The sequence below is a fragment of the Vigna radiata genome, chromosome 8 (assembly GCF_000741045.1).
Source record: "Vigna radiata var. radiata cultivar VC1973A chromosome 8, Vradiata_ver6, whole genome shotgun sequence".
In the NCBI taxonomy this organism is placed as follows: Eukaryota; Viridiplantae; Streptophyta; class Magnoliopsida; order Fabales; family Fabaceae; genus Vigna; species Vigna radiata.
In genome coordinates this window covers 34,892,104-34,903,702 of record NC_028358.1, presented here as the reverse complement: position 1 = coordinate 34,903,702, position 11,599 = coordinate 34,892,104, and the positions used below count along the sequence as shown (strand labels likewise).

General features: G+C 33.9%; 2 protein-coding genes across 5 annotated transcripts; one reads left to right on the top strand and one right to left on the bottom strand.

Moving 5' to 3' along the window:
- Positions 1–1,191: 1,191 nt before the first annotated feature.
- Positions 1,192–4,582, top strand: LOC106772678 (multiple organellar RNA editing factor 2, chloroplastic). Its single transcript, XM_014659222.2, has 3 exons — positions 1,192–1,743; positions 1,820–1,885; positions 4,188–4,582. The coding sequence occupies exons 1-3, from the start codon at positions 1,257–1,259 to the stop codon at positions 4,328–4,330; spliced, it is 696 nt and encodes a 231-aa protein (XP_014514708.1). The 5' UTR covers positions 1,192–1,256; the 3' UTR covers positions 4,331–4,582.
- Positions 4,583–5,864: 1,282 nt separating this feature from the next.
- On the bottom strand, positions 5,865–10,056 carry LOC106769734 (protein NPGR2). Of its 4 annotated transcripts, none has more exons than XM_014655471.2 (6): positions 9,338–10,056; positions 8,789–9,060; positions 8,006–8,258; positions 6,636–7,843; positions 6,347–6,503; positions 5,865–6,181 (listed from the first exon to the last, which is right to left on the bottom strand). In XM_014655471.2, exons 2-6 carry the CDS (start codon positions 9,035–9,037, stop codon positions 5,865–5,867), a joined length of 2,184 nt encoding a protein of 727 aa, XP_014510957.1. In that variant the 5' UTR covers positions 9,038–9,060; positions 9,338–10,056. The 4 variants fall into 4 exon arrangements, with proteins under 4 accessions (XP_014510957.1, XP_022641020.1, XP_014510955.1 ...); XM_022785299.1 differs by having other exon boundaries at positions 9,416–10,056; XM_014655469.2 differs by having other exon boundaries at positions 9,492–10,055.
- Between the last annotated feature and the right edge of the window lie 1,543 nt (positions 10,057–11,599).

Here is an 11,599-nt window from a genome sequence, read left to right as displayed (position 1 = left end):
ATTAATGATTTATACGTTTATTTTTCTCGCTTAAAAATCGTGCAACGGTCATAACAGAGCTCCCCCAGATAATGTGCTATGAGAAAACATGTATTGTAACTAATTTAACTTATTAATAAAAGATTAACTCGCAGTTAAAAATATAAAAATGAGAAACTATATTTTTATAAGAATTAAACGAAAAAAAAACAGAGAGAATAGAATGAAGGGTGTTTTATACGAAGTGATCCACTCATTAGCGTCATCCGTTCAATATATTCTGTGAGCAAAGCCATTGACTAAGTTATTGGACCTAATTGCCTATGGATCTTCTCCACTTTTTATGCATCTAAATATGGCTAACGTTGAACAACCACAATAATACATTCTAATATTATACATTTTAATACTCAAACTATATATATTTTAATTTATTGATAAACAAAATTCGTAATATGAAATTGTACTTTAATTATTAGATTGATAGACATCACTTTTTGGGTAAAAAGTCATTTAAGAATTAGAACTTCTAAGTTGGTGGGTCATATATTGAGTTTTTATAAGATACTTGCATTGGATAATAGATTTAAGATCTTAAGTCTTAAATAAGATATTAAATTATAAAAATTAAAGCTTTTTTTTTTATATAAAAAATAGGATGAATTATTTAGTGACCTTCATTCATGATAGTAATTATGTAAAGATTTGTGAGTTTAGAATAGTGGTTTCATACTAACGTCATATATGTTATCACATCAATTATTTGTCATTTTAATGTTTCAACCTGGTTTTCACAATAACCACCTTTAGAGTTGAAAAGTATAACAAAAACAAAAAATAGGCCATTCCTCTACTCTTCAAAAGTAGTTTTATTGACTATTTCTAGCACCTACGTCTTTTCAGGATAAATCATGTTCGAATTATTAAAATGGGTTTTAATTTACTAAAATATCCTCATTTACCATGAATATTTTCAAACCTGAGGATCCGAGGACACTTGTCATGTTTGGCACATTGAGCCCATTCGATCTTGCTTAAATTTAGGTCAGAATAACAAATGAAAAACGGTGGTGTCCTAAAAAAAGTGTGACCGAAAAACAATGGCTTAGCTTCAAACTAGCTTGGGCCGGGCCAGGGTACACATTTTGTGGACAGCCCATGATATTATTATTTTATTTTAAATTTGTGATATTCGTCAATAAAAGGTTGGGAATCGGACTGCTCCCGCAACAAAACCCTATCCCTAAAAACCCTAATCCTGAAGCACTGTAACTGTTATGGCAAGAGCCATTTCCTCATCCTGCGCACGGTTCACCATGCGTCTTCTCTCCACCAGCACCTTCACTGCTACATTACCCAAACCCTCATCACTTTCACTCCCTTCGCGTCGTTTCCTTTTCCCTCTCTCCCATGCCATCGTTCCTCCCTCCACTCGCGTTGCCGGGATCCGCTGCCGTGTCAACAAAGCTGGCGACTCCGCCTACTCGCCTCTCAACTCTGGATCTTCGTCCTTCAGCGATCGCCCTCCCACTGAAATGGCGCCTCTTTTCCCCGGCTGCGACTACAACCACTGGCTCATTGTGATGGACAAGCCTGGTGGTGAGGGTGCCACCAAGCAGCAGATGATTGATTGCTACATCGAAACCCTTGCCAAAGTTTTAGGCAGCGAAGAAGAAGCTAAGAAGAAGATTTACAATGTTTCCTGCTCGAGGTACTTTGGTTTCGGCTGTGAGATTGACGAGGAAACCTCTAATAAGTTAGAAGGTATGTCTCCTTCTGTAATGGAACTTTTTCGAGTGAGTCTTTGTTTCTCAACGTTTTCACTCTTTTATTTGTGTAGGGTTGCCTGGAGTTTTGTTTGTGCTGCCGGATTCGTATGTCGATCCAGAAAACAAGGACTATGGCGGTGAGGGTTTAATGCTTTTCGTTTGGTGTCTTTTTAACCATTAATGGATATTATTTTGCTACTAATTTCGGTTTTTATGGTTCATTTCTACTTTCAAAAATGTGGAAATAAGACTATTTTTGTTTGTTTATTTTCTCAACAATGTTATAAAGATGTTCCATGCTTAAAAAACAAGGTTTAAGCTGTGAAGTATGGGTGTACATCTAATGTCTAACTAAACTGTTCTATATGTATACTTTGTGAAAATGTAGATTAGTAGAGATTCATGTGTTATCATCATTTCTATTAGGTTTTTATTGCGTCTCTTTTTAACTTGTTATACTTAAGTGTAATTGTTGTAGAAGGATTGATGTGGATTGTCATTGTGTATATTGTGGATTTTTTTTTATTACAACACATGTAAGATTGTTTTTTGAGCTTTCTTAGAAGGTTTTTGGTGAGGGTAATTAAAAATTTCGGATTATGTTATTCTTCGTCTAAGTTTGAGTGTACACTACTCTTCTTTTATCAGCTGTCCATCTTGGCGAAGCTAAAAGCTCTCAATGGGTAATGGCTAGCTTTGAATGCTAATGTACTCATACTAATTTCTCTCTAATCCTGTTCTGTTACTTCACAGTAATGGAGTTTCAGAATCATTGGAGTTGATACATTAGACTAGGTCATACGCTACTGTGTTTAGGCCAGTAATGCCAATTTTCTTGTGTATAGTGTTTATAACTTGTCTTCATATAACTTATGGTGTTTAATTGTTCTTTATGGCGATGGTTTGTCCCTTATTTAAAGTTAAGTTGTTATGTGTTTTTGTTTACTGTAATCTGATGAAACTCTGGAGTTCAGTACTTATGGGTGCAAACACCGTAAGTAAAAAATCAGCAGAAAGAACCTTCAGAGAGAAAAATACTGTACTTTTTTCTTCCTACCTTCATCTGCAGTCCATCTTGGCAAAGCTAGAAACTCTCAATGAGTAATGGCTAGTTTTGAATGCTAATGGACTCACATAAAATTCTCTTCTATCCTGTTCTGTTACTTCAAAAACTTGTGGAGTTTCAGAATCATTGGAGTTGATACATAAAAATTCTCTTCTTCCATATCAGTAGTGCCAGAATTTTCATTTGTGTTGTCGCTGATCTGGATTTAATCTTCATAAATAAATACATGAATTTTCTCCCTTTAATGGCAGTCCATCTTGGCGAAGCTAAGAACTCAATGGGTAATGGTTAGCTTTGAATGCTAATGGACTCACATAAAATTCTCTTCAATCCTGTTCTGTTGCTTTACAAACTTTGGAGTTTCAGAATCATTGGAGTAGATATATAAAACAACTTGATATGTCTTGTCTTCAAGGCCAGTACTCCTCCAATATTTTCTGTTTGGAGCATTTACTCCCTTTTTTAGTTGTATTGTCCATATGTACTCTATGAAGAAGGATTGTCACTCGTTTTAATTAAAAAATGTCTCTGCTTTCTGATCAAACTCTTGATTCAGTATTTGTGCACATACTAGCAAGGAACTAACTAGTAGCAAGCTTTATAGAAAATTAGTGTACTTTTCTTCTTTTATTGGCAGTCCATCTTGGCAAAGTAAAATTTCAACGTGTAGTGGCTATCTTTGAATAGTTACTCGTGAAATTTTCTTTATCCTGTCTTTGGAGCTTCACAAAGATTTAGTTTCTGAATCATTGCACTAGATACACGCATTACCCACCCTATACCTAGTGAGTGTTTTGTTTACAATAACAGTGTACTAATAACTTAGTTATGTATAATTTTTAATGCTAATGGATTTTAATAGAATTTCTCTGCTTCATTTCTGTCATTTAATCCATTTTTGGAGTTGTTACCAAAAATGAATATTCCTTTTCCATTCTGGGTTGAGCATTTTGAATTATCTTTCATTAATTGGTTAAGGCTTGTGTGTATTTTTTTGTTTCTCTTTCGGTATTTTAGTGTAAAAAGTGAATGGTTGTTATATGCTTCTTGGTTGAGCAATTTGAATTATCTTTTGGTAATTGGTCAAGGCTTCCGTGTATTTATTCGTTTCTTTTTTGGTATTTTAGTGTAAAAAGTGAATGGTTGTTATATGCTTCTTTGTTTTGTCCACTTGGTAAGCACATAACAATGACATTAATCCCTGATTCAATAGAGTAGGCCAATGGCAAGTCCTCTTGTTCTTTATTATTCATCCCCACTTCTATTGTTACAAATCCTTATAGATCTTATTCTTGGTTATCAATGTTTTCTCCATTTTCGCATGATCGACAAGTTATTTATTGGTTACAACATTTTTATTATTAATGGTGCAGCTGAATTATTTGTAAATGGAGAGATCGTCCAGAGGTCACCTGAAAGGCAGAGAAGAGTGGAACCACAGCAACAAAGGCATCAAGACAGACCAAGATACAATGATAGAACAAGGTATGTCCGCCGCAGAGAGAACACGCAGTGAAAGACCAATTTGTGATAGGGAGAGGAATGCAATGTGTATATAAAACCATGGAAGTACTGTAACATGCATTGTTTCAGTCTTGCCTTTGGAAACATTTCTATATTATATTTCTGGTGTCACTGACTATGTTAGTGCGGAGCTTCTATTGGTGTATTAGACCTCTTTTGTTATAACTTTTATTATAAACGGATCTTGAACTCATTTCACTGTGTGTTCTGACCGACATAAAGTTGCCATATTTGGTTTCGATGCTTTCATTTGATTTTGAATATTAATATGTTCTTCACGTGGAACGATTAATAGACAAGTATATAAAATGTAGTTTATAACGAAGAGCATACGTTGTAAAACTGAGACAGTGTTTGGCCGTAAGTTTGATGAAGGCAACGTTGCTGGTTAACTCAACCCACCTTCAAATTTAATGTGAAGGAACTTCCTTCACAATTTGATCATACCTTCTCAGTAGTTATTTTTGGATGATTTTTGAAAGCTTATTGTCAGCACTGTTGTTGTACATCAAAGATCTAGTTATAGGTGCATGATACAAACGACGGGGAAGGGGAAGTCTGTACAGAAATGTTAATGGTATGTTGCGTTTATGTAAAATGTATTTTGTTGAAGGAGAATTTTGGAAGCATATGTTTTGGACGAGAACTTCAGCGAGAAGGCGATGAACAGTAGCAATAGGTTAAGTTTCACGCCTTTGCTATTGTAAATGGGATGGCTTATCCAAAAGTGAATAATACTGTATACGATTCTTTCAAAAAATTGGTTGGCAATAAGGAAACTAAATTTCGCAGGGGAAAAATTAAAAGCATTCAGGGAACTATTTAGTAATAAGTATTAGAATGTGAGTGTCAGTATCGAGAATGATAGGTTATTCATGGGTAGAAAGTGAAGTTAGTTTGATTGATAGATATAGATAATCTAAACTGTGTATATAACGTTTTCCCCAGAAAATACTAGCACCCTTGATCTTTCTATCCCACTCAATATATGAGAGTAGTTTTTATATATCCAACAAAACAACTACATTACAATATTACAGTATGCCAAAGTGTAGATTAAAATGTCAAAAAGTCTATACTTTTGGTGAAAAACAAATTTACATATACTATACAAGTGGGTATTTCGCTTCCAAGCTAGAGAACGAAGCCAAATGAGAAATTTTAATGCCCAAGATAATTTCAGAAATCGTAGCGAACTATTCAGATGGTAAATCTTGGTACACTAGATACAAATTGATATGATTTTAGTTCAAAGAAGAGATGAATCAAAGTGGGTACATAAATGAGTTTATTTTCTTTCTTAATTAATTATATTTGGTAAAAGTATATGGTGATGTTGAGGATACAAATGGTGAGGAATCTCTATTCATCTTTCAACCAGCATAAAAAAGGAGAATAAATTATTAATTACATCACATAGCTAACCTGTGTTTTTTCTCATATTTCAGCTATCAAGATGTAAAAAATTGCTGCTGACCTTTACAAACAAACTATGATATTTTGTCAACAAAATAAGTGTGGAAGTGCTATCTAAAGGGTTCGATGGGAGAAGATTCTTCAAGAAAAGCTGCAGCTTCAAAGCATTCAACGGCTTCCATTGCCGATGTCCCCAGATCATCTCTGTAGAACAGTCCAAGATTGTACCAAGCAGATGGGTTTGTTCTGTCAAGGCGCAACGCATCAGTGAGAAGGCTTCTGACTATTGAAGATGATTGACCACCAAGTTGTCTGAGTACACACGCTGTTGATATCAAACTTGGCACATGGTTGGGATCAACATCTAATGCTTTCCTAAATGATTTCAGAGCCTCTGGATGAAGACCTCTAGCTTCAAAAAGTAAACCTGCAAAATCCTAACCTATGAATTTTGCTACCTAAACAAAATCAGACTTAATAACTTAAGGAAATTTGGAATCTAAAACACGTTAAGCTTCAAATAATTTAAGATTCCTATTTCTTGTGGAGAATTATATCCTTTCTAAAATTATATTAAAAACAAGCCATATACCCTTTGTGTGCCATCTAGAAGCAGAATAGGGATTAATAGCCTCAGATTTTGCCAGACAAACTTCAGCATCCTGCCACTGTGATAAGGCCATATACACATTGGCTAAATCATGCCATATTTCCATTTCCAGTCTTCTGTCACGGTTTCCCTTACTCTTCTGTATCACAAAAGTAAAGTTATTCTACATACATTAAAAAGGTAGAATTTAAATGCATTTTTAATATCTTTTTCCGCTTGATAATGAGTAATTTAATGAATTAAAGTGATATATGGCGCATATCTTTACAACCTTACATGCCGTGCCTAAACTTTTATTTTGGACCTGAAGAACAGCTAGAAGAAAAGTATATGTCTCCACCGCATTCTTTAATTTTCCCTGTGCAATCCTTAGTTTAGCTTTAGTTCTCAACAATTCTCCTTGATCCCATTTCCCACTTTGATCTAGAGCAGCATCGATAACAAGCTCTGCATCTTCAAACTTTCGTTGAGCAGATAAAATCCGCGCTAAAAGAATATATGCACTGACACTAGATCCACCCTCAAGCTTAATCAGTTTCTTTGCATGATCAATAGCAGTGCTCAACTTCCTCTGTTCAGCATATTCTAGACAAAGATGAAGGACAATATAAGGATCGCTCTCCCTCATCGTTCTCTCCGAATCCTTTAGAGCACTGAGTGCTTCAGACTGCAAAAAACTCTTCTCTGATTCAGAAGCGGCTGACCTGGATTTTGATGACAGTAGAACGCCTAGAAAGCAATTTACAATAGCTGCCATCTGCATGCACTTTCCATTCAGCTGAGAAATGGCTTTGAAAGAATATCTGATTCCTTCTTCAGTGTAAATCTTCTTGTCTGCACAAATTTTTGAAGCTAGAAGTAGCTCCTTTATGCAGTCTGAGTTCTCTCTGTGATTCAGAGAGTTCCTTAGAAGATCCAAAGCAGTCGTATGTTCACCTTCTCCACAGTAACAAAGAGCTAAAGTATAGAATCTTTCTTTTCTGTCCATGTTTTCAGGAAGCAATTCCTCAACCTGCTGAGCTAGAGTCATGAATTCCCCAGAAATACTTAGAGCAAACGAAAGGTGATCAATTAACGAAGGGTCCCATTCAATGTATCCAAGAATAAATTTTCTCAGCAAAATCAGAAGCAGAAGAACAGCCTCTTCTAAGTTGCTTCTTGGCACAAAGGAACCATCCAACTGAGAGCGGAGAGCAGGAGGGCTAGCTTCACAACCACTATACAGAAGAAAAAAAGCAAATTCCTTTTGTATTCTTGCGCTGGCTTTAATGCCAAGATTCCAATGATAAAGAAGGGCCCTCCTAAACGATGAGATAACGTCTTGAGGAGAGCCTGCAAGCTTCCACAACTCTGGAAGCAGTTCCACAGCATTTGCCACTGTGTCTTGTAGTTTACAGTCCGAAACTAAGTTTTCAGGCCACCCTTCTGGTAAAGCTGATTCAACAGTGTCTAAAATCGTCTTGCATGACTGGGCAGCATCTGCAAGTAAGCAAAACCATAGACTTTAAACTAACTGATTTTGATATATTTATTGTTGAAAGGAATCGAGCCTTTCCACCGAAACCAGAGACAAAGTGCAAGATCATTAACATGGTATGCATGGATATAGTTAAATGAGAACTAAAACGATGAAAGAAACACCTTGAAACCTTCCTAGAGCCTGCAACGATTTGGCCTTGAGAAAGACAGCTTCAAGAATTAAAGTAACAGCATGCATTGACATAGGAGGCTGAGCATCACTTTGCGAACGGCGTCTATTAGGCTCAGATCTTCTAGATATGGAAACTTTAATCTTGGGAACAACAGTAGCAATATCTATTCCTTCAAACACATGAAGTGCAGCTTCGACATTGCCTTTCTGATACTCAAGTCTTCCAAGCAAAGCTCTAGCTTCCTATTGTCAAACAAGTCACTTAGTTTCATAATATCTTATAAGAGGCTAACATAATATCTGCACAACAACCTCGTTCTAATATTATCTGATACCAACTTTCTTTTTCAGACACGAGTAATTATCATGTGATATTCCACATCGAAAAAGTTTCCTCGGTACGATATATAAAACTTTAATCAAGTGTTCTTCGGCTTATGTATTCCAACCTATAAATGGCTTTTTTCTCAATAAATGCAGAATACCATTTACGTATCACTTAAAACATCATATACATCACAACTCTGTTTGGAAAAGCCATTCAACACTGTAGACGGCAGAGGACTCAATTCAAACTTGTAAGATAAGTGTCTGCCTCTGAAACAGTAAAAATTGAAATAGTCAAACTAAAAAATTGATCGTTTCCAGCATTATGTCTCTGCTATTTCTTCGAAAAAAGCTTAACACGAGTAAACACGGATTGGGATGTTAAGTTGAAGAATCTAAAGGTGATGCTAGATGGGAATAAGAGGCAAGAAAAAACATAATCTGACCTCATAGTTTAAATAACCACTTTCACGAAGAGAAGACTCTGCTTCTTCGATGTTGGTATTGTCAATCTTTGTGTCATTTTCACCAGGACGAGAAAAGCCACCACTTGCTGAATAATCTCTGGTTGCTAAGGACTCCGATGAGTAACCTAATTCGTCCACCTTTAACTGCTCCCCAGAGCATATACACTTAATCATTTTTCTCAATCTTAGGCTTATCTGCTTTTTACTTATCAAACTCTTAGCTCTCATACTGAAACATTCCACTCGGTTTCCTGAAACATCATCATACAATAACAGAAGAAGAAGAAGCTATTCAAAATTACATGCATATACTCGTGTACTTGGCATATATTATATTCAAACAAAAAGCTTGGTATTCCTAAGCCCTACTATGTCAGCTTTTCAACATCAAATTTTGTGCATTTGCTTGCTTTGAAATACACGATAACGCAATTCCAGGTTTAAGAGTATGGTTTTTCAGAACTGGGTACCTAACATCTGACAACCAAGTCAACCAAAGGATCTGATCAAAATTCAACATTTACTTACCCAACTTGCTGATCAACAAAACTAGGAAGCAAAGGAGTTAATTTTAAAAAGTAATAAAAGAAGAAATGACCAAACTACCTAGGAGAATATTATAGTGAATGCAATGGCGAAGTGAACTGTTGTAAAAGGAAAGAGGGTGATTTGATTTGTTTACCTAAAGTCGAATGTAAGGAAAGGCCTTATCGGAATCATAGAGAGAAGAAGAAATGTTAGGAAAAAAACGTAAAAGAGGAAGGAAAAAGTGTTTTTTCCATCATAGAAAAAAGTATAGACTTAACCCACAAGACAAAAGAAAATGATGTCCTGTTAAATTAACCCATTAAGAAAGTACCCCATGAAATGATTTTCTCTTGAGAAGCAAGAATCCAAAGCTGCAGATGCTTTAAACAACCTTTTTGTCTTTTTTGGTAATTTTCAATGTTAAAGGATGAGTTAAATTGACTGTTTCTTCTGCTCCAACTTCAAATAGTAGCAGTAGTAGCTTCTAACTCATGACGCTGCATTAAATTATTCATATCAAACTTCTGAATCTCTCAGACCTGAACTTTGAATCTTCTACCCCAAGGAAAAAGGCACCTCTTGTTCACTACGTCTTCTCTTTTTCTTTTTTTAATTAATATTCTGTCTGCCACTGCCACCCTTCACAATCACCTATTCTCCATTCTAACTGTGACTGTTTCAAAATTTAAATATCTTTTTTTTTTTCAATCTTTATTTTACTCTTTACACACTTTATTTACACATTTAACATGAATAACGACACTGTTTACTATTATTATCTATTGAGGATGAATTGTAAACTGATATTTTATTAACGTCAAATCTTCTAGCAAAACTGACGAATATCAACTAGTTTTAAGATGCAGGCTCTCTGGAAATTTTTTGCATTAGAATTGCTGCATTTAAATTGAAGGTGATGGTTGTCCCAGTACAAAAATAATTTTATTTTTGTATTGTTGTGGCAAAGCATTTAGATCTTAAAATTAAATGACGATGCCTATGAATTGTGTAGGTTGGTGTGCGAGTTAAAGTCAGGCTGTGCCGTATATTAATTTAAGTGATTTTGAGAGGACAAAAGGAGTAGGTGAGAAGAGAAAGAAATTGGCAGAAGAAAAATCATGGAATTCAAAAGGAAGAAATTTGATATCATTGTTAAAGTGAGTTTAAAGAAAAAAAAAATAATTACAACTATATAATGTTTTATTAATTGAATGCATTGACCAAAGAATTTTCAATTAATACATGCAATTCTTTTTTCTCCATAAAACTGTTACCACTAAGTTCATCACTTCTAAGTCCATTTCTAGGTTTGCCACAATCACAAATAATTACCGGAAATGGAGAAGGAGAAGATAACTCTAAGGTGGTTTGTTGTAGTTTGCTACCAAAAATATTTTATATTCTTTTATAAAGTTGAGGAACACCAAATTGATACAGATTTTGAAAGTAGATATGAAATACAACTTTAGTAAATAGACTGAAACACGAAAATACATTTCATCCAATATTTTAATATGTTAAATAATAAAATTTTCATATTTTTTAATTAAACTATTATCATTTATTTAATATGTTAGTTGAGTAACTTACAAAAAATGTTATTTTGTCTTATCATTGTTAAGACAAAGGTTATTTTAATTTCCTCCTTTTATTGAAATTTGAGATTTTGTAATTATTATAACAATAAAAACAACAAAAATCACGTAGCATTTTCTATTAACGATAATATCTTTGTATAAACAAATAAATAAGATAATTAATAGATATAAAAATGTTAGTTCTTAATATAATAAAAGTATTTGGTAGAAATTAATTAAAAATATTTAGATTTATGAGGACTTAAAAAATTTAATTAAACTTATAATAAATTATTTTCATGTGATAAAGTAAAAATAATAAATTATGTTTATAATTATTTATAATTATATTCTATAATATATGAAAATAAATATAAAAGTAATATTAAATGAATAATAATAATGATAATAATAGAAATAATTTTATTTATACTATTATTAGACTATTGTTTAGTGTTGTTAAAATGGGTTAGAACCGACGAGCAAACTCAGTTCACCACAAATTCGGGTCAGGTTGAATTACATTTGAATTGTATAGTACTTCTTTTTATTTGAGTCGTCTTTGGAGTTTAACATCATTTTATAGCGAAATTTATTTAAATTTGAATTACAAGAACTTTGTGATTTTTTTTAGATTTAAAAAAAAAATTGTAATTAAGTGAGTGAGAGAACCAATCTCATTTAA